Source organism: Squalius cephalus (genome assembly GCF_949319135.1).
Source record: "Squalius cephalus genome assembly, chromosome: 1".
Classification (NCBI taxonomy): Eukaryota; Metazoa; Chordata; class Actinopteri; order Cypriniformes; family Leuciscidae; genus Squalius; species Squalius cephalus.
In genome coordinates this window covers 17,105,162-17,128,762 of record NC_137122.1, presented here as the reverse complement: position 1 = coordinate 17,128,762, position 23,601 = coordinate 17,105,162, and the positions used below count along the sequence as shown (strand labels likewise).

Sequence of the window (23,601 nt, the reverse complement as noted above, 5' to 3'; positions counted from 1 at the left end):
TTTTCTCTGTGTGAGAATCAAACAGCTGCTGAAGTGAACTGACTTTCTTGAACGCCTTCAAGACACTTTCTTAGAGGCTTTATCAATCTGTTTATGTTACTGTAATACATCTGTAATACAGCATTAGATAATCATTTGCTCATGAGGGTCATCGGTCAGTGTCTGGATCATGTTTATTGAGTGTTGTGCACCAATCAGGCTCCGTCTCTCACAGGTAACAGACAGAACAGGTAAACTAACTGTAGGAGGAGCATTTGAAGTGTAAGTACAGCTTAACACTGCTGCTACTGTCCTCAACGTTTTTCTTTTGACTAAATCCTCTACGTGTTTCATTTAAAGAGTATGCTTTATTAACGTTTTGTGCTGTTTTTGTTTTCTAAGAAGCATTATTCTTGTGATCTGTCTGGAGTCGCATTCACTAAAGATCGATCTTCAACCTTCAAATAAAAAGTTGGACCTTTGCACCTTCAGGTAAGAAATCTCTCCACATGGACTTAAGGACTGTGTTTGTTGCTGCAATACTGCCCCCCCCCCCCCCCCAATAAAGCAAAAAATAAAAATAAAAATCATATTGACCTACATTAATAACCATTTTGGTTTGTGTATAAAGAAAATGTATTGATTAAGTATGGTATAAATCATCTTTTTACTTTATACGGAAGTATTTTGTCTTCAGAAAATAAATATTTCTATCGAAAAACTAATACATTTGGCTGTAACAAACCATTTTTTTTTTTTTACGTTTGTACAAAGTAGAACTTTTATCTCAGAGTAGGTTAGCTGAAAAAAAAAAAACATTAAATTTAAGTCAATATTTAAGGTAATTATTTTATTGTAGGACTGCATAAATTTCAGTTTTTTCACCGGCCGTAAAGATTAATTCTGACGACGAACATGGAATCAGTTTTTTTTTTCTGTGCAAGTACGACAAAGAGTTGCTGCAGAAATCTGTGTAATTTCACAGTTCTTGTTTTTGTTTAATAAAACTGTACAAGATTGTACAAAATGTGTAACTTATGTAGACGTCTCACTAACCAATGTTTAGCGTTAAAAGATATTTGTTATTACCACACTAGTATGGAAAAACTTAAAAATTATAACACAGAATTTAGAGGAAAATACAATTGATTTTATAGGGCCCTAAATTAAAAAGTAGCAACTCTGTGGAGTTTAATTGTGAACAAACAAATTGTTTACATTTATTCTCAAGTTCTAACAAACGTGTTGAAAGATTTTCCCTCCCCATTAATGGTAACTGAATATTGTGATATCGATATTGTATGATTTTTGAAAAAAATATTGAGGTGATGTTTTTGGCCATATTACCCAGCTAGGTTTTTATAATAATAAATAATACAATAATAATCGATCGAATGAAATGCACTCACACTGTTGCTGCCATTGCAGCATTGTATCTCCATTATGTAACTCTGTTTATTAGTGTTATTAGTGTGAGTGAGCAAGTGGTCAGAGGTGCTGCTGTTATGCTAACTTGTGTTCTGTGTTCATGGTAAAAACACTGAAATTCTGTATCTAAGATGTTTGGGTTAGGATATAGCTCTGTACCATTGCTGTCGACTAATAAAACGACAAGTAAAACACACAAATAACATGAAGTTAGGTCTACATCTGTTTCAATAAATGAAGCTATATCTTTCATGAAAAATTAAATCCAAACTCGAAAGATATAAAAAAAATAGTAATACATTTATTAGTTGTATATATAAAATTATAAAACATAACGTCATTTAAAATGCATGAAGAGTCCTGCACATGGAAGCTATCATTTGATGCAACAGATATAATTTTTATTTGCATTGCGATAGCAGGTCTGGAATCGATAGGCACCAGCCGACTGATGGTCAAATAGCCAAAGCTAAAAAAATATCAAATAATGTTCATGGTCTATTTTATTTAGGCCTACACATTTTATGCATTTCAAATGAATTAACTCCACGGTTCTGTCGTATGTATTAGTGTTATACATGTAGACGTTGGTACTGTCAGTAAAATTGACCCAGCAGCTGAGTTAAATTAAAACAACCCAGCATAAATAAATAAAAAATAACTTCTATACATTTAATTCAAGGATGTCAGAGATCTGCTCCAGTTCAGATGATCCAGTGGTCCGGATTCTTCTGATGGGCAGATATGGTTCTGGGGCAAGCTCATCTGGAAACACTATACTGGGAGAAAAGAAGTTTAAAGTAAAGAAGCATGAGTCTGAAGTTTGTGAGGGTGAAACACAGATCGGAGAGAAGCAGGTGTGTGTGATTATTTCTCCAGATCCACTGGATCCAGATCTGAATGAAGAGAAGCAGGAGGAACTGAAAGAAGAGCTGATCAAACTATGTTCAGAAGGTCTCAGTGCAGTTCTGATCACCGTTCCTCTAGAGGAACCTGTGCAAAATGAGGAAGAGATCCTGGATTATATTAAAGGTTTATTTGGTCCTGAAGTTCAGAAGTACATGATGGTCCTTTTCACACGTGGAGATGAACTGGAGGATCTGGATGAACCACAGACCATTGAGGAATATCTTCAAAGCAAAGATCATGCAGATCTCCAGAAACTGGTGACTGAATGTGGAGGAAGGTTTCACTGTTTCAATAACAAGAGTAAATCAGAGAGTCAGATACAAGAACTACTGCAGAAGATTGAACGAATGATGATGAAGAATAAAGGGAAATTTACCATGGAACAAATGAAAAGGAGAGACAGCAAAAGAGGTTTTCCTGTCAACTGTAAGTCATGCATATACAGTTAAGCCCAACATTATTCAAACCCTTGGTGGTAACACTTTAGAATACTGTATCTTACTTACTGCATAACTAATAAGGAATTATTGAGGAACTAATAGGTAATTATTTATTAACACTTAAGTCACTACTGTTAACTACTAAGGAAGATGTGTTAACTAATTAGTATGTAATAGAATTGTATGATTGTGTTAAGTTTCATTTAGTTAATCAATAACAAATGAATTATGTCATAACTCTTGAAGAACTATTATTAATTATCTATTAATTAATGTGCAAGAAAAATAACTAAGAAGTAACTACTAATGAACAGTCATACACAGTGATTACTACAATAAACCGTTTTATTTTAGCAGTGGAGTGGTGGATGAAGTACACAAATCAAGTACTTGAGTAAAAGTACAGATAACCCAATAAAATATTACTCCAGTAAAATGATAAACTATTGGCCTATTCATTTTCAAAAGTACCTTAGTAAAAGTACAAAGGTAATTACTTGAAAAGTAAAAAGCACTGATCAATGTTTTTTATTTTATTTTCTAGCCAGTTTTAGTCATTCTTCAGCACTAATAAGAAAGATAAGTGCAGACATTTACTAGGCTATATATTGATCTGCAAATAAGCAAACTTTTTATTTAATTAGCAAAATGTATCATAATGTATGATAATCTATTTTACAAAGGTTTAGATAATACCGTTAATAATGTGTTTTTTACAGTAAGTTTGATTTGAGTCAGAAGTATGTGGTAATTCTGTATTAATTACTAATGAGTTTCCTATATTCTCACTTTAGAATACTGTTCCAGGTTATAAGTAGCCTAATTCCTGGATAATTATTTGATAATTATTTATTAATTACTAATGAGTTCATTATATTCTCACTTTAGAATACTGTTCCAGGTTCCAAGTAATTCCTGAAGAATTATCTAATAATTATTTGTTAATTACCAATTAATTTCCTTATATGTTCACTTTAGAATACTGTTTCAGGTCATAAGTAGCCTAATTCCTGGATAATTATTTGATAATTATTTATTAATTACTAATGAGTTCCCTATATTCTCACTTTAGAATACTGTTCCAGGTTCTAAGTAATTCCTGCAGAATTATTTGATAATTATTTATGAATTACTAATAAGTTCCCTATATTTTCAGTTTCCCTCAGTCATTGCCTCAAACATGAATTTACTCAATGGCATTCTATGCTGAGGAAAACAGACACACACAGTACTGTATATAAAATATAAAAACTAATCTGAGGTTAGTTTTGTATGACTGTTCATTAGTAGTTACTTCTTAGTTATTTTTCTTGAACCTTAATTAGTAGATAATTATGACCGCCGCTAGCGTAGCTAGCGAAAGCGGTCATATAGGGATTGTCAAAGTTTTTTTGTTTTTTTTTTCCCGTCACCTTACTGAATTTTTCGTCAACGATACCAGGGACACCGAAGCACCGGGGAACATGAAATTTGGTGGGCATGTAGCCCCACTAGACTTCTAAGGAAAAATTTCGTTTGGTCCCCGGGGGCCACTCCCCCCCCGCGCTGGGCCCCCCCAAACCCCAAAAAATGCAGTTTTTCCTAAATAACTACCTGAACCGTGGCACCGAGGATGAAGAAATTTTTATGGTATGTTGGTCTACTAGACTTTTACAGAAAAATTTCGTTTGGTCCCCGGGGGCCACTTCTCCCCCCGCGCTGGGGCCCCCGTAAATTTTTCGTCAACGATACCAGGGACACCGAAGCACCGGGGAACATGAAATTTGGTGGGCATGTAGCCCCACTAGACTTCTAAGGAAAAAATTAGTTTTGTCCCCGGGGGCCACTCCCCACCCCGCGCTGGGCCCCCCCAAACCCCCAAAAAATGCAGTTTTTCCTAAATAACTACCTGAACCGTGGCACCGAGGATGAAGAAATTTTTATGGTATGTTGGTCTACTAGACTTTTACAGAAAAATTTCGTTTGGTCCCCGGGGGCCACTTCCCCCCCCGCGCTGGGGCCCCCGTAAATTTTTCGTCAACGATACCAGGGACACCGAAGCACCGGGGAACATGAAATTTGGTGGGCATGTAGCCCCACTAGACTTCTAAGGAAAAATTTCGTTTGGTCCCCGGGGGCCACTCCCCCCCCGCGCTGGGCCCCCCCAAACCCAAAAAAATGCAGTTTTTCCTAAATAACTACCTGAACCGTGGCACCGAGGATGAAGAAATTTATATGGTATGTTGGTCTACTAGACTTTTACAGAAAAATTTCGTTTGGTCTCCGGGGGCCACTCCCCCCCCCGCGCTGGGGCCCCCGTAAATTTTTCGTCAACGATACCAGGGACACCGAAGCACCGGGGAAAATGAAATTTGGTGGGCATGTAGCCCCACTAGACTTCTAAGGAAAAATTTCGTTTGGTCCCCGGGGGCCACTCCCCCCCCCCGCGCTGGGCCCCCCCAAACCCAAAAAAATGCAGTTTTTCCTAAATAACTACCTGAACCGTGGCACCGAGGATTAAGAAATTTTTATGGTATGTTGGTCTACTAGACTTTTACGGAAACATTTCGTTTGGTCCACGGGGGCCACTTCCCCCCCCCCCCGCGCTGGGGCCCCCGTAAATTTTTCGTCAACGATACCAGGGACACCGAAGCACCGGGGAACATGAAATTTGGTGGGCATGTAGCCCCACTAGACTTCTAAGGAAAAATTTCGTTTGGTCCCCGGGGGCCACTCCCCCCCCCCACGCTGGGCCCCCCCAAACCCAAAAAAAATGCAGTTTTTCCTAAATAACTACCTGAACCGTGGCACCGAGGATGAAGAAATGTTTATGGTATGTTGGTCTACTAGACTTTTACGGAAAAATTTCGTTTGGTCCCCGGGGGCCACTTCCTCCCCCGCGCTGGGGCCCCCGTAAATTTTTCGTCAACGATACCAGGGACACCGAAGCACCGGGGAACATGAAATTTGGTGGGCATGTAGCCCCACTAGACTTCTAAGGAAAAATTTCGTTTGGTCCCCAGGGGCCACTCCCCCCCCGTGCTGGGCCCCCCCAAACCCAAAAAAATTCAGTTTTTCCTAAATAACTACCTGAACCGTGGCACCGAGGATGAAGAAATTTTTATGGTATGTTGGTCTACTAGACTTTTACGGAAAAATTTCGTTTGGTCCCCGGGGGCCACTCCCCCCCCCCCCCCGCGCTGGGGCCCCCGTAAATTTTTCGTCAACGATACCAGGGACACCGAAGCACCGGGGAACATGAAATTTGGTGGGCATGCAGCCCCTCTAGACTTCTAAGGAAAAATTTCGTTTGGTCCCCGGGGGCCACTCCCCCCCCCCCGCGCTGGGCCCCCCCAAACCCAAAAAAATGCAGTTTTTCCTAAATAACTACCTGAACCGTGGCACCGAGGATGAAGAATTTTTTATGGTATGTTGGTCTACTAGACTTTTACGGAAAAATTTAGTTTGGTCCCCGGGGGCCCATAATCAGTCATTTGTGATTTGCGCCCCTCCCATAAAAAATGAAAATGCAATATTATTCTGCTTTAATCGCCCCTATCTTCAGTGGAGATGTTCAGAACTGCATCATATTTCATGTGTATGATTAACTTGACATCCTCTGGGGGTATCCTCTGCTAAGTTTTGTAGAATTTCATCCATGGGGGGGTATAAAATAAATTCATTTATGTGCACATTTAGTGACTGTACACTCATCGGCCTGTAGATGGTGCTGTTGAGCGAAGGGTTGCTGGTTTAGGATGATACTGTCACACACACACATGCAGGAATACAAACAAATGCAAGCATGCACACACACTGACATCCACACGCACAGACACACACCCATACACACACATACAAATCCACATGCACAGACACACATACATACACGCACAGACACACACACACACACACAGACACACACATACACAAACACACACACACACACACACACACACACACACACACAGACATGCACATACTATTACTTTTTATAGGTATATACATAAACACGCAATACAGCCAAATTACTCCACGTCATTTATTTTTGTGGAAAGCCAGTGCAGGCCTGAGCGGCGGTCATATTTTGTACCGCGATGCGGTACATCTAGTTAGTAGTAGTTCTTCAAGAGTTATGACAGAATTCATTATTTATTGATTAACTAACTGTTACTTAACACAATCATAAAAATATATTACATACTGATTAGTTAACACATCTTCCTTAGTAGTTAACAGTAGTGAAGAAGTAGTTAATGAATAATTACCTATTAGTTCTTTAATAATTACTTATTAGTTATGCAGTAAGTAAGATACAGTATTCTAAAGTGTTACCCCCTTGGTAAATATGATCAAATAAGGCTGTGAAAATAAATCTGCAAAAAAAAAAAAATTCTAACCTTTCATTGGAGAATATACTTTTACTCTAAGTAGCAAGAAAAAGTGTGTGAACCCTTTTGAATGAACTGATTTTCTGCAATAGTTTGCCATAAAATGTGATCGGATCTAAGACACAACAATAGACAAACACAATGTGTTTAAAATGATAACAATTATAAAATTGTTTATTGAACAGACCCATTAAACATTTAGGCTTTACACGTGGCCGGCTATTTTCATGAACGGACATTTCACCCTCTCCGTTTTCTAAAATAAAATTTTGCACATCTGTCAGTTTTCAGAAAAGTTTTCATTTACACGAACCCGTGTATATATGCCGTCAAGAGCATGCCAAACCTGTAGGTGGCAGTGTAATGAGAAGCTCAAGCCCACGGTAGCCAATCAGAATCCCAAAAAAGCAATGAATCACTTCCTCTTTCTCTTTTGAACAAGGTCGCACTTTTGACGCAGGTGCAAGTTTTGTCGCATACTGTGACGTCGGCTGCCTAAAACTTTCAGTTTACATGCAAACAAAGTTTTCCAAAATCTCCACTCTGGCCGAGTTTTTGGAAAGAATTGTTTTCAGAGGCGAATTCTCCATTTGCATGTAGGGAACAAACAAAAGGAAATGTCTCAGTTTTTCAAAATAACCATGTACGTGTAAACGGGGACTCACAGTGCTGTAGGAAAAAGTAAGTAAAACCATAGACTAATTACTTCAACGAAAGCTAATTGGAGACAGTAGCTTGCACACTTGGAGTCCAATTAATAAAATGAGTTTGAATGTGTGGTTTAGAGTTACTTTGATTGATAAAAGACACTCAAACATTTTAAGATTGATGTTCATAAGCATCAACTGATGTGAACCATGCCTCACAAAAAGGAGCTCTGTGAAAAACATACGTGCAAGAGTAGTTGATCTCCATAAGGCTGGAAAGGGATGCATGGCAATCTCAAAGTGTTTAGGGATCCATCAGTCGACAGTTAGACAAACTGTCTATAAATGGAGACAGTTTAGTACTGTTCCTAGAGAAGTGGGCGCCCAGCCAAGATGACTATCTACGGGACCAGACCATCTACGGGACAAGCCGGATTCCACCATATCTTTATGTACACAATATTAATATTTTACATTTAAATCCTTTTATTTTTTATATTTGGCTAGTTTGGCATGCTGCCAAAAAGCAACTTGGCAAACTGCATTGCTACTGGGAAAAGTTTTATGTACTGATGAAACTGAAGTTGAATTGTTCAGGAAGAATATTAGCATGTACGCCACAAAAAGTCACAGTTTTCCAACATCAAAACATCATCCCAATGGTTAAGTATGGTTGGAGGGAACATCATGATTTGGGCTTTCTTCTCTGCCTCAGGGCCTGGACCACTTGCCATCATTAAGGGAAAATGAATTCCCAAGTTTATCAAAATATCCTACAGGATAATGTCAAGGTGGCTGTCCATCAGCTGAAGCTTTGTAGAAGTTTGGTGATGCTGCAGGACAATGACCCTTCACAGTGAAGTAAATCCACCACAGACTGGCTTCAGAAACAGAAAATGCAGAACATTTTGTGAAAAGGAATGCTCAAAGACTCCACGTGAACATTGTGCAGGTCTGATCCAGAGCTACCAAAAGTGCTTCCTTGAAGTCATTCCTGTCAAATGAGGTTCAAACAGCTATTAACTCCAAGGGTTCACTTACGTTTTCCTCCAGCACTGTGATTGTTAAATTGGTCTGTTCAAAAAGGTACAAAAAATTGTACTTTTATGTGTGTTATCAGTTTGTCTATTGTTATCCCAAATTCCTGCAGAAAACCAGTTCATTCCAAGGGGTTCACATACTTTTTTTTTGCTACTGTATATATATATATTTGCCATTGTTAATGATTCTAATAATAAATATATATAGTGATATGTCCAATAAGTGTCCATCTGTAGTTTGCTGCACTGGTCATATGGAAATAATCCCTGAAGTGGTTTTTTTACTGATTTGTTTGATCTATAGTTTCAGGAAAGTCTGCAGCTGAAGGTCCAGATGGGATTGATGTGTTTTCTGAAAGGAAAGACCAGATCAGGCTGGTTCTGCTGGGAAAAACTGGATGTGGGAAAAGTGCCACTGGAAACACCATCATCGGCAGAAACGTGTTCAAATCTACAGCCGGTTCAAAGTCTGAGACAAAACAGTGTCAGTCAGAAACTACAGTGAGGTTTGGCAAAAAGATCTCGGTGATCGACACACCAGGACTTTATGATACTGAACTCAGTAAAGAGCAAATTAAAACTGAAATAGTTAAATGTGTAACATACGCTTCTCCAGGACCACATGCTTTTCTTATCGTCATTAGAGTGGGTCGATTCACTGAGGAGGAGAAAAACACAGTGCAACATCTCAAAGAAGTATTTGGAGAACATATACTAAAATACACCATGATCCTCTTTACTTACAAAGATCAATTAGAGAAGCAAAAGAAAACCATTGAGCAATATCTAGAGGAAGGTGATCCAGATCTCAAAAAACTTGTTGACAGTTGTGGAAATCGATTCTTCTGTCTGGACAACGAGTCTGCCAGTTCCACACAGATCAAAGATCTGATCTGTAAAATAGAGAAGATAATGGAAGAAAATGGTGGGGCGCACTTTACAAGTGACATGTTTGATGAAACTGAGAAATGCATTCAGAAGATTCAGAAACAGAAACTAGATGAGAAAGTGAAGCAGCACAAACAGCAGCACAAACAGCTCTCTAAAACAGAATGGAAGAAACTATACTGGAATTTAGTTGACCAGTCACGACAAGAAGCTGAGCAATCTTTTTATGAAAGAAATCTGCGACTCTTGGAGAAGACCCTGACCAGTGAAGAGGGAGCGAGTGCCGCAAAGGAATCTGAGCACAAAGCAACCGGTGGTTTTAGGGCAGTTATACTTGCATTCACAGAGAGGATGTGTGTGATTCAGTGAAAAACCACATGGATCAGACACAATATGCTAGAGCATCAATAAATCTCAAGTGGTTCAGTGAAGGTTACTTCACCATTTTTTAGCTCAATCTTTATGCATTGGTAATACAAACAACTTTTTTTCACTTAGTTTGACCATAGCAGCCATCTTTGTATCATTTTTTTTCACCTTTATTTTTATAGCGCTTTATACAATCAAAGCAACTTCATAATTTTAAAGTGAAAATAATGTAAGGATGCAAACTTTATTAAATATGAGACAAATTGAGATTTTGCTGAAACAAATTTGATTCAACTACAAAGCTCAATTGAAATATTTCAAGCTCAATTCACTTGAAAGTTCAAGAAACACAAACTCTATCAGGTGACAGAAATGGAGAACAAAAATCCCTGGTAGAAACCAGTTCTAATCATGGTGAACCACAAACTTTGTTTATACTCTATTTACACAAACCTCAATAGCTCAGCTCAAGATCATTGTAGCTCCTTGAAACAAAAACTGATCTTTGGAGCACATGATCTTTTAAGCAATGATCTTTCACACACTCAACTTTGCAATATGTGGACTACTTGTGATGGAATGACCTTTGAGAGAACTCTAGATTAATACTGATTTACTTTAAGTGTGCTTGAACATGTAAAACAGATTCAATCTAAAATGAATTTGAAATGAGATTGGACCACAGTCTTTTTCTTAATCATCATTAAAGTGGGTCGATTCACTGAGGAGAAAAATACAGCTTAAAGAAGTGTTTGGAGACCATGATCCTCTTGACATTCAAAGATCAGCTAAAGGAGGAATATAAAACCGTTTCTACAGAATGGTGATCAAGATCTTCAATCATTCATAAAAAAAAAAAAATATATATATATATTATTCTGTCTGGATAAGTTTCCCAGTTTCTCAGTTCAAATATCTGCTTAGTAAAATAGAGATGATGTTGGAAGGGATGCACTTTAATGATGTGTCGAAGCAGAGAAATGCATTCAGAAGATTCAGAAAAACAAACTGGATGAGGCTTAGTAGAAGAGTCTCTATGTGAAGAAGAGCATCTGATCATGACTGATGAAATCCTAATAGATCTAGTCAGAGTTAAAAGACGTAGCAGATGGCTAAAGAGTCTAAACTAAAGCACTGATGCTTTCTTCTTCACCTATGTTGTTCATAAGGAAAAGTTTAAAGAATTTTCTTTTTTTATTGGCATTGATTGCTTATAGAAATGTTTTCAATCTATTCATATGTAATGCAACAAAAACATGGAGAACAACAATGCACTGAGACAGTGCAAATGACAATTCATAAGTGTTGAAATAAACAAATCACAAATCCTGAAATCACTGTATATCTGAAGATTTTAATCTGTAGATTAAAAAATAGATGAATTAATAGAGAATTCAAATTTGCCTTGATATTTTGACAGCGCTGCTCTGCTGGCGACTCTGACTTGTGTACATTGGCCAGTTTTTGTTGTTTATGTGGTATTTTAAGTGTTTTTTTTTTTTGTTTTTTTTTCTCGTATTAAAGGCTGGCACAAAATAGAGCAAGTGCCAACAACTTGCAGGATTTGTTACGAATATTCTGTTTGGATATGTTTTCTAGTTTCTCAGTTCAAATATCTGCTTAATAAAATAGAGATGTGTTATGAATATCATGAGTTCTGCTTGATGGTGTTTGGAGACCTGGTCATCCATCTTTTATTAATATGATATTCAAATATAAGTCTAGCTTGTTGTGATGTTCAACAGATGTCTTCTAGCAGCTGCCAAGCGAACGCACAGAGTAACAAAACATCTTTCAACACACTCAAATGTATTCAGTATTGTTTTAACCAAGTAAAACAGTGCTACGTTACCCCATAATTTTAGGCAAGGCAAGTTTATTTATATTGCACATTTCATTCTCAATGGTTTACACAGAAAAGTATTTAAAATAATCATAAAATTATTACAGCATGTGCATAAGAAATAAAAAATAACATGAATCATGTTCCCTCTCAAGGGAAACCATGATGTTTTATTAGCTTATCTATGTTTTGCATACACTTGTTGAACACATCGGTGAGGAGTCCATTACAATAATCCACCATGCTGGTGATGAAAGCATGAACAAGTTTCTCTATGTTTTGACTGGGAACAAAGCATCTATTTATTGTAATATTTTTGAGATGATAGTCTGCTGATTTAGTTATTGCTATGACGTGACTACTGAAACTAAGATCTGACTCCAAGATTTATTTAACAAATTTTAATTTAAGTAAAGTGACCTGTATGAGAAGCAGTGGAGCATTTCATTGGAATTAAATAAAATCATGTGAATTTAAGTGATCATATGCAACTGTAATGTCTTTTTAGTGTCTATTAGGTGAAATATCATTTATTAGGCAAAAGATATATTGAGGAATTTAAAACATGGAAAGCTCAAAAAGCAATACTATCAGGATACTTCATGATTTTCAGAATTAAAATTATTCCTGATTCAAGCAGAATCTGCAGAAAATAAGAAAATGGACAATAAAATTGAGATGTTGATAAAATAAGACAAGGTAAATACAAAAATTAAGTAAGACTAGGGGTGTGATGGTTAGTATATAACCGTAAGACCGACGGTTATAGTTGTCCATTTATAAATGTCCGCTTTGTCGAGTATCCTCACAAGAACAGTCTTAAATGAGTTAAATAAAATCTTAAATGAAAGTAATAGTGAGAATGGGATGCGTGAGATCGTCAGCAGCGGCTGGTCCTAAAGTGGCAGTAGTGGAGTAATTCTCTCTGTCAGTAAAGTTAACCAAAGGACAAAGAAAACAGAGACAATTACTACTCTTGACTAAAGAATGCTTGTAGCTTTAATAAGGATTTATCTATATTTAGTTTATAATTTATGCAGTGCGGAATGTTTTGATAACCTTATTCAATTTCTGTATATTTATACCTGTTAGACAGGAAAGGCACAGGTAAATATGACATTTATAATGGTTTTATGCAAAGTTTGTTTTAAGTTCACTTAAATTAAAAGTTATATTTTTTTAAGCCTAATACATATTTAAAATTTGGGGGATAATCATTTTATTTTTTTCTTAGAAGCCTATAATAAGTAATAGTTTAGCATCCAAATAAATCGCGAATATGGAAAAAAAAATGTATTCGAATGAGAGAGTTAAGTAAGCCCAACGCCGCTTTCGCTTTAAATTATTTTGTTTTGGCTTGTTTATAGATTTTTTTTCATTCTTGTTCTGTTCTGATTATCATTAAATTTAAAGGATTTGTTGTGGAATATTTTTAGTGATTTTTTTAAGCATACAGCAAACGATAGTAGGCTATTAATTGGTTAAAATGGTTACAATGGTTAATGGTTAACCGGTTAATTAGCATCCCTGTAGCTTTAGCTAGATCAAAAGAGTGCAGAATCAACTTTGCATTGCGATCACATCACGGATCAGCCACTGTACGTGCATCATCAGAGCTGAATTTTTGTGCCAGCTGTGCACAACAGAGCACTTTCAAATAGGCCTATGGGTAATATAGGCCTATGGGTTGCGTCAATTAACAAAAAAATAAAATAAAAGGGGTCGCTCTTGAAAAAGTTTGAAAACCACTGAACTAGATGTTCAAAAACAAAGAAAAAACAAAGAATGAAAAAAATACAAATATCAGATTCATGTCTCTCTTAAAAGTGTTATGGCCTTCTTCTCCAGTGTGAATTTTCTGGTGCTCTTTCAGTTCCTCTTCTGTAGTAAAGGACTTCTGCACTGAAACACACACAGCCGTGTCTTTTCTGCTGTAATATTACGAATGAATCTTCTCCTTTGTGTGAATCTTCAGGTGTTACTTCAGGACTGAAGCTCAATGAAACTGTTTACCGCACTGATCACAGTTAAATGATCTTTCTTCAGAATGAGAAGCAAATGTGATTTCAGAGCGAAAGCCTGAGCCGCTTCTTCCCAGTGTGAACTCTCATGTGAATCTTCAGAATTGATTTACATGTGAAGCGTTTTTTACACTGAGGGCAGGAGACAGATTTTTTGGCTTCTGTTTTTCCTTTCTTGTTCACGTCCATCAGGTCTAAAAGAAAAATTAAATCAAGTGAGTTTCAATGGACTATTTTATGCAAACAACTTGCTAATCATGTCTGAAAGTAGTGATGGGCGATCTCAAAACACTTCTTCACGAAGCTAAGACACCTTTATGAATCTTTTGTTTCAAATCAGTGGTTCAGAGCGTGTATCAACCTGTGAAAGTCACGTGATTTCAGTAAATGAGGCTTTGTTGCCTCATAACCGTTTCAAAATGTCAATGATCTCTGTGAACCCATCATGCGGTGAACCATTGAACAAGTGTCTATGGGTTTTGCCTGATCTCTGATCAGTTTTAAACATTTGTAGACATTTTAATGAGACATTTGTATAATTAAAAGGAATAAAAGTAGTGTTTTTATGCATGTTTGGCTTGAGTTTTTGTAGCATTTACACCAGGGGTGTCAAACTCATTTTCACTGAGGGTCACGTAAGACTAAAATGTTACAACTCCTTAACATATTGTAAAAAAAAATGGTCTCTTTATTTGATTATTACTTATTTAAGTTACAAATACTATATACAGTACCAGTCAAAAGTTTGGAAACACTACTATTTTTAATGTTTTTGAAAGAAGTCTCTTATGCTCATCAAGCCTGCAGTTAAAAACAAAAAAAAAACAAAAAAAACAGTAATATTATGAAATATTATTACAATTTAAAATAATGGTTCTCTTTTTTAATATACTTTAAAATGTAATTTATTTTTGTGATGCAAAGCTGAATTTTCATCAGCAAGTACTCCAGTCTATGGTGTCTTATGATCCTTCAGAAATCATTCTAATATGATGATTTATGATCAATGTTGGAAACAGTTGTGCTGCTTAATATTTTTTTATAACCTGAGATACTTTTTTCAGGATTATTTGATGAATAAAAAGTTAAAAAGAACTGTATTTATTTAGAATATAAATCTTTTGTAACAATATACACTACCGTTCAAAAGTTTGGGAACAATAACTATTTTTTTTAAAAGAAATTAGTACTTTAATTCAACAAGAATGCGTTAAATTGATAAAAGGTGATGGTAACGATTTCTATTGTTAGAAATGTTTTTATTTTGAATAAATGCTGTTTTTATGAATAAATGCTGTTAACGTTTTACTCATCAATGAATCCTGAAAAAAGTATTCCAAAAAAATATATTAAAGGAGAAGTTCACTTTTAAAATGAAAATTCTGTCATCATATACTCACCCTCATGTTGTTTCAAAGCTGTATGAATTTCTTTCTTATGTTGAACAGAAAGGAAGATATTTAGAAGAATATCAGTAACCAGACAGTTTTTGGGTCCCAATGACTTCCATAGTAGGAAAAAAATATACTATGGAAGTCATTGGGACCCAAAAACTGTCTGGTTACTGATATTCTTCTAAATATCTTCCTTTCTGTTCAACATAAGAAAGAAATTCATACAGCTTTGAAACAACATGAGGGTGAGTATATGATGACAGAATTTTCATTTTAAAAGTGAACTTCTCCTTTAAACAGCACAACTGTTTCCATCATTGATAATAACTGAGTATCAAATCATCATATTAGAATGATTTCTGAAGGATCATAAGACACCAAAGTACTTGCTGATGAAAATTCAGCTTTGCATCACACAAATAAATTACATTTTAAAATATATTAAAAAAGAGAACCATTATTTTAAATTGTAATAATATTTCATAATATTACTGTTTTTTTTTGTTTTTGTTTTTGTTTTTTTTAACTGCAGGCTTGATGAGCATAAGAGACTTCTTTCAAAAGCATTAAAAATAGTAGTGTTTCCAAACTTTTGACTGGTACTGTATGCATTTGCAGGGGCGTTTCTAGGTTTTAAAAACATCAGGGGCTGAGCTCGAAACATCAGGGGAGGGTAAATTTGGATTTCTCTGCCCTACATTTGTGGATTTTAAGGTGTTTGAATGCCAAAAAATAGGATAACAATAGCTTTAAAAGCATGTCAGTGGGCAGTTGCATAAATTATTTGTCAAGCAGATAACAGATTCTTAAACATTAGAATAAGTTAAAATGTCACAATGAATGATCCACACTACAAAATGGAAATGCAGAATGTTTCTGCTTATTGTTGACAATACTCACATATTCCAAACAGGAATGGCCTTAAATGAGAAATATTTCAAGGATTATTTTGCATAGATTAGGCCTGTCGCGATAGTCGATAAATCGATTAATCGCACGATAAAAAAAAATGACCTCGATAATTTTTCCGGCCGCGATAAATTCATTTGCATACTTGTTTGTTATCCGCGACTGAATGACAACTCTCGTTTCCTTAGCGTAGGAGAAGTGAACCCTCTTGTCAGTTGCATTTGTGTGGGGAGGCGGCGCTTGTCAGTCACATGGACTTTGTGTGGGAAGGCGGGAGTGCTTGAGGCGACTGCCGAGAAGAGCGAAAAGACGAGACGCAAGTTGTGACATGGAATTGGTTTCAAAGCCAAACGCGACAGCTGCAGTTTGGGAGCACTTCGGATTCAAACCGAATGACCGTGGTGAACCACTTAACCTGAGCGAGCCGGTATGTCGCATTTGTTGTAAAACAGTATCGACTAAAACCGGTAACACAACAAACATGCACATGCACCTAAAACACAATCATCCGTTGCAGTTTTCCCAGTTGGGAAAAAAAAAAGCTACAACAGACGGGCCGTCTTCGTCTTCCCGACAGTGCACCATAACTGGGGCATTTAGTCGACAAACAAAGTACAAACAGGACAGTGCAAAATGGTGTGCACTCACCGACAGTGTAGTTCGCTTGATTGCTAAAGAGATGCTGCCCTTTAGTATCGTCGAAAAGCCGGCATTTCGACGAATGCTGCAAACATTTGACAGCCAGTATGAATTGCCTGGGAGAACATACGTGTCACAAACGGCAATACCACAACTGTACAACAGCATTAAAGATGACATACTAAACGAGATCAAAGACATCCAATTTTTCTCTGCCACTACGGATATGTGGTCAAGTTCAAACATGACCCCCTATATGAGCTTGACTATACACTATATAAGTGCTGACTGGAGCCTGCACTCCAAGTGTTTAGAGACCAGGTATGTCCCAGATAACCATACTACTGACACCCTTGGAGAAAACCTGAAGTCTGCTGTAGCAAATTGGGGACTGGATAAGCACAAACTAGTTTGCATCACTACAGATAATGGTGCTAACATTGTTGCTGCAATAAGGGATCTTGGCTGGCCATGGCTCAATTGCTTTGGTCACAACCTCCATCTCGCTGTGTCCCATGGTCTGGACAGCAACAAAGATCGGTCAGCGCGTGCCATGGGACTCTGTAAAGGTTTGGTCAACACATTCAACCTGAGCTGGCTTAAGAGGAGAGACCTGAGGAAGGCACAGAGTGAGGCTAATCTCCCCCAACACAGTCTAATACTGGTGAGTGGTGTTTAATTCATAGATAAAATATTTATATAATATGCTCATTTCGGTTCATTTTCCCGACCGACAACCGCCGCTCGTTATCCGATTTTTATCCGTTAATATTATAAGATTATAATATTGAATTGGCATTAAGTAAAAAATAAAATTGACACGTGTCTGTGATCCGTTAAAAATAAAAATCACGGGTTTATTTTAACGTGCAAACATGCAGAACAGATCAACAACAGAACCTGGATTCACATAAAATTCACGCACCTGCAGCATTTCTGACAGTGACAACAGAAAAAAAACCTATAAAATAATATAAATAAAAAACATAAGACAGGCCTACAATAAATATATTTTATTAACTTAAATAATTAACAAATTATGATGACAAAAAGAAAAACACTGAATCAATTTGAAGCTTTGAAAAAAAACGGCATTTTTTTCATCAAATAAAAATAGCAGGCCTACCTTAATCCACAGCTTGTCTGGTTTTTATTGAAAAAAAAACGATATATATATATATATATATATATATATATATATATATATATATATATATATATATATATATATATACAGGGTGGGCCATTTATATGGATACACCGTAATAACATGGGAATGGTTGGTGATATTAAAGTCCTGTTTGTGGCACATTAGTATATGTGAGGGGGCAAACTCCAGATGGGTGGTGACCATGGTGGCCATTTAGAAGTCGGACAAACAGGACTTTAATATCACCAACCATTCCCATGTTATTACGGTGTATCCATATAAATGGCCCACCCTGTATATATATATATATATATATATATATATATATATATATATATTACCATGCAAAAAAAAAAAAAAAAAAAAACCTTTAAAGGGACACTATGCAAGTCTGAGTGTTTTTTCTCTACGAGCTCCCCCTAGTGTCTGGTAGTATAATGCTTTCAAACACTCTGTCGTAAAAACGAACTGTTGTTCCTCCCCCCTCGCCACGAGCAACCCAGCTGATCAGCTGTCAACCTAGCTGAGCAGAGGAACCGGCTATTTCAAAACCAGTTATGTCTACCGAGGCAAGTAAAGCAATACTTTCTTTCCAACTGATGGCGATTTTTTTATTTATTGTGTTGTCATGCATACTAGTATTTTTACCGGGAACGAACGATATGAACGAGGCGAACTACTGCTTTCGTGTTTGTTTGTTTGTTTGTTTTTGGGAGAATGGGCATGAGCATAAAAAATATATATATATCGGAGGCTAATATTTGTCTAAAGTTATATTAGCAAGGTCTATAAGTTCATCTGGTAGAATGATGGTTTACCTTTGCTTGTCTAAGAAAACATCAGAACGTTTTTTCTAGCTGGATCATGATATGTGCAACATTTTGCGCGTCTGATATTGCCTACTATCAGACGCGTTGACTTAGTGACATAAAATAAAAGTGTAAGTTACACAAATAAAACCGACAGAGGAACGGCCACACAACTACAGAAATCAAACGTGTTTGCTAATGACAATGCTAACATCAAAGTTATAGTATCTAGCGTAACGTTACTAGTAAGCCCCTAACAGACAGCGATCATAATAAAAACCTTTACAGACAATAGCAAACATCCTGAGGTCACAATTACTTGAAATTTAAATATTAAACACAGTTTATTCCAAAGATACTTAACTTACAAGTGCAACAGCAGGATCAGCATCCGTTTTGCAGGCTTCTGTTTCTCTCAGTTCTCACCATTCTGAAAAAGCCGGTCCGATATATTTACTCGAGTCTGACTTCTTGCTCGGTCAGTCTCCCGTTTCCTCTTTCGTTGGTCCTCCGACAAAGATTTCCTAGCTTTCTGCTTCTTTTTTACAGGCTCAGCCTCAGCCATAACTCAATCTATCGTTGCCCTTTGCTTATAGCTAGCCCGCCGGTGCTTGAATAGGGGCGTGTACGTGTGCAGTGCCGTCAAGCAATTCGTTACATCGCGAGACCTGATATCACACGATACTTCCTGACACCGACCCGCGTCCCAAAGTTGCAAGTGAGTTTTTTCCGCTCTCGGGCACCAGGGGGGTGCGAAACCACCACCATTCAACCCGAAATAAGTAATATAACCATTCCACTGACTTCGAAGCTGTTCAGTTAAGGTTAAAAAGTAGCCTAGAGCACCTTTAACATAGTATTATAATCGGTCAAAATGTTTACTTTCGTTTAACGGTTAAATGGTCAATATGAGCATTAATAAAAATAATGGACATGTAAAAAGAAGTTATTTTATTTAAGAATGTTGATAGACAAACTAATGAACAAGAACAATATTATCTTTCACACAGCATGTTGTCACACGATGGGGCACTAAGCAGAAGATGGTAGAGAGGGTGCTGGAGCAACTCCCAGCCATAAGACGTGTCCTGGTTGAAGACAAAAAACATAGCCACCTCAACCCAACCTGGCAGGATGTTGCTGTGTTGGAGTCTATCAACGCAGCAATGAAACCACTGGCTGACTTCACAGACATCCTCTCAGGGGAAAAATACGTCACGGTCTCCTCGGTTAAGCCTGTGTTGGAACTGATTAAAGACGACCTTCTCTCTCCAGGCCCTGATGACACTGCACTGACAGCCAGTATTAAACAAAACATGTGCAGGGTACTGACTGAAAAATACAGCTCACCTGCATTCAACGTCCTACTTAGAAAGGCAACCATCTTGGATCCAAGGTATCGTGGCAGCATGGAGGAGGCAGGTGCATTGGATGATGTCAAACATCAGCTTGTGCAAGAGCTACTGGACTTAGGACCAGAAGAAAGTGGAGAAGGTACAAGTGGTGAGAGCTGCAGCAAAGCCACTGGAGGAAACGAGGATGAACCTACTGCTGCCGCACTCACCAAGAAGAAGAGGCTGAGTGACCTTCTTCAAAACAGAAGAGCTCGTAATCTCAGTCAGGCCCAGGCTGCATTTCCAAAAAGAGTACAGGCTGATATGGAGCTGACTAAGTTCCTCCAAGAGGATGCAATTGATGCATCTTGTGATCCCTTGGTGTGGTGGCATGACAATCAAAGAAGATATCCTTTGATGGCCAAGTTGGCCCAAAAATACATGTGCATTTGTGCTACAAGCACCAGCTCTGAGAGAATGTTCAGCACAGCTGGCAACATTGCTACTCCTGAGAGATCCTGCCTTAAGCCACACAAAGTCAACATGTTGGTATTTCTTGCACGGAATCTGCCATCAAATCTCTATCTCTCTCTCTCATCATTGGTGTACATAGACTGCAATTCACTTTTTTTGCTGGAGAAGATATTTTGCAAAAGCTTTTTGCATATGGCTTGAGGCTTTTTTGTTTGTTTGTTTACAAAGGTCCTAACAGGCAGTTTTGCCTGTTATGGAATGCATGTTGAGCCTATTGTTTAATATTTTTTGAAGTGCAATTTTGTTTACATCCATTTTATTTATTGTTTTTGGTATTTATTCAAGTGCATTTTTTGTTAACAGAGACTGAGAGTCCATTGCTTTTATTGTTTTTGGTTGTTTTGTTCATTGTTATTGTGGATATTTAAAATGTTTTCCATTTTCAGTGTTAAATAGTCTTTGGAAATAAACGTTTATTGAATTTTGAAAGGTGTATGTGCATTATTATGCCATTATCATTATTCTAGATGAAAATGGTCTCAGATCGACAATATTATCGTTTATTGCGATAATTTCTTATAATTTCTAATTTCCAGCAAAATTTGTTATCGTGACAGGCCTAGCATAGATGTTACATTTCAATCAAACAGCAGTGCAAACTTTATGTGTCCAGAGGCAAATGAGCAATTTATATTAGCATTAAAGGGGGGGTGAAATGCTATTTCATGCATACTGAGTTTTTTACACTGTTAAAGAGTTGGATTCCCATGCTAAACATGGACAAAGTTTCAAAAATTAAATTGTACGTTTGAAGGAGTATTTCTGTGCCAAAAATTGTCCTTCCGGTTTGTCACAAGTTTCGGAAAGTTTTTTTCGAGTATGGGTATGTGTGACGTCAGATGTAACGGAATTTCCTTATACGGGTCCTAAGGGCACTTCTCCGGTAAGATCGCGGGCGCGCGCGCACGCTTAGACCAGAGAGAGAGAGAGCGAAAGCAGTTCGCCATCAAAGCGCCCTGCCCGGCTTTTGGGAAGCCAATGTCACCAAAGAAGTGTGTTTTATGGTTGCCAGGGCAAGACAACCCTGCACAGATTCCCAAAGAACCCAGCGTTAAGGAACCCGTGGATGGAGTTTGTTTTTCCTGAGCATAAACGGAGGTGTAGACTGTTTGTTCCCTGCATTTCAACGATGATTGTTTTATAAACAAAGCCCAGATCGACGGATTTGCAGATCGTCTAATGCTTAAGGATTGAGCAGTCACAATGATAAAGGTTCGGTGAGTAAAACTGCTTCTATTGTCTCTGTGTGTTGTTACTAGCTCGGCGCGTTAGCACAGCTTTAGCTTCGCCCACAGGGCCCGCCTCCAGCCGCTCGTTTTTTTCCGGAAAGACTCGGTACAGCCTATCTTCCTGTTAAAAATATAATAAAACTAAAGACTTTTTGTAGATATGAAGGATGCAATACTACTCTATAGGTACTCAAGATTAACAGGAGATTGAGTGAAAATGAGCATTTCACCCCCCCTTTAAATATTGGTTACTTACAGCTACTTGGTTTTCATGAGTTAATCAATGTTTTTGGCACTAATCAGCATAGATATCATATAAAGGCTAGATGTCTCGTGCGCGCTGCTGGCCAACGGCGGCCATCTTACCACAGTGTGCTCGCTCACTCGTAACATGGTGCATGTACTTTTAAATAACCATAACTTGCTCAATTTTCTACCGATTTTCAAATGGTTTGGTTTATTATAAACGTCAGAGATGTAGCTATGACACTGCATACATATGAATAATTATAACATACATGTTCACCCATTCGGAATTATAGCCACGTTAATAACGTTTGTAAGAAACCAAACCGTTTGTAAATCCGTCAAGATTTCAGCGAGATAAGAGGATTTGTGTGCGTGCTGATCACTCACCTTAATTCACAGCTTCACTGTGTTAAGATGGCCGCCGGTGATGCCGGAAGTGACTCCGCCTTAAGACATCTAGCCTTTATATGATATCTATGCTAATCAGTTCAATTGTTCACTAATAAAGACAGTCACTTGTCGCCACCTACTGGCTTAATGATGCAATTCAAACGGTGAAAAGGTTGATACTGATGCCTATATTCAAATAATATTAACTATCAATATATTATTCTTCATTCAGTTCTATGCAGCAGAATCAGATTTAACAGATTAAGTTTTTGACCAATTGTCAAAATAAAGTATAGTCCTACAAAGCTATTATTATCAGAGCATGTGAGCAGATAGCAGGGAGAGGACCAGGGAACGAGAGTATAGCACCATTTTACCAGTGTTGCCCAGCACAGCTATACACACCATGTTACAGCACAGTAGTGCTATTGCAAACAGAAACGAGTCTAGAGAAATTTCATGTCGGCATGTTCTTTAGCAGACTTTGCCTTTCGGGTGAGCATGAACGACTGAGCAGAGCGCGCAACACACACACACACACACACACAGAGGTTGCAGCGGAACATTGAGCAGAACGCGCTGTGAACACGGAGCGGAGAGCACAGCGCAGACACACAGTGGAACACGCTTCGAATTTGTGCATCTTCGGAAGCGGAGCCGCTCGCAAAGTCACAAAACATGCTGAGCCAGAGTGAAACCAGATCGCCGAACACGGAGGGGTGGGGTGGCGCCCCAAAAACCTAAAATACAATTTTCGCCTAACATTTTTTGGCAGCCTAAATTTGGTGCATCCCTAATTTTAAGACAATCATATGCTCTCGCGGGCCTTATAAAATAAAGTGGCGGGCCGGAATAGGTCCGCGGGCCTTTAGTTTGACATGTGATTTATACTGTTCTGACCAGCATGTGGCGTTTCGAATACTTCGAAACAGTGATTTATTTTTTGTGAAGCAATTGGTTCAACTAATTCGAACCCTTGAAATGTTTAGTTTTTCCCATCACTACACTCAAATATTGGGTTATTTTTTCT

General features: G+C 37.7%; 2 protein-coding genes across 2 annotated transcripts in view; one reads left to right on the top strand and one right to left on the bottom strand.

The window, feature by feature from the left end:
* Nucleotides 1-2,090: 2,090 nt before the first annotated feature.
* On the top strand, nucleotides 2,091-10,070 carry LOC307171122 (GTPase IMAP family member 8-like; the record flags this gene model as incomplete). Its single annotated transcript, XM_079892541.1, has 2 exons — nucleotides 2,091-2,742; nucleotides 9,118-10,070. The coding sequence occupies 2 exons, from the start codon at nucleotides 2,091-2,093 to the stop codon at nucleotides 10,068-10,070; spliced, it is 1,605 nt and encodes a 534-aa protein (XP_079748667.1).
* A 1,488-nt stretch (nucleotides 10,071-11,558) lies between these two features.
* Nucleotides 11,559-23,601, bottom strand: part of LOC307162738 (uncharacterized protein) — a 38,001-nt gene continuing 25,958 nt past the window's right edge. Inside the window, exon 4 of the mRNA XM_079878280.1 lies at nucleotides 11,559-14,128. Coding sequence (XP_079734406.1) covers nucleotides 14,062-14,128 — 67 coding nt within the window. The 3' untranslated portion in view covers nucleotides 11,559-14,061. The remainder of the gene's footprint in view (nucleotides 14,129-23,601) is intronic.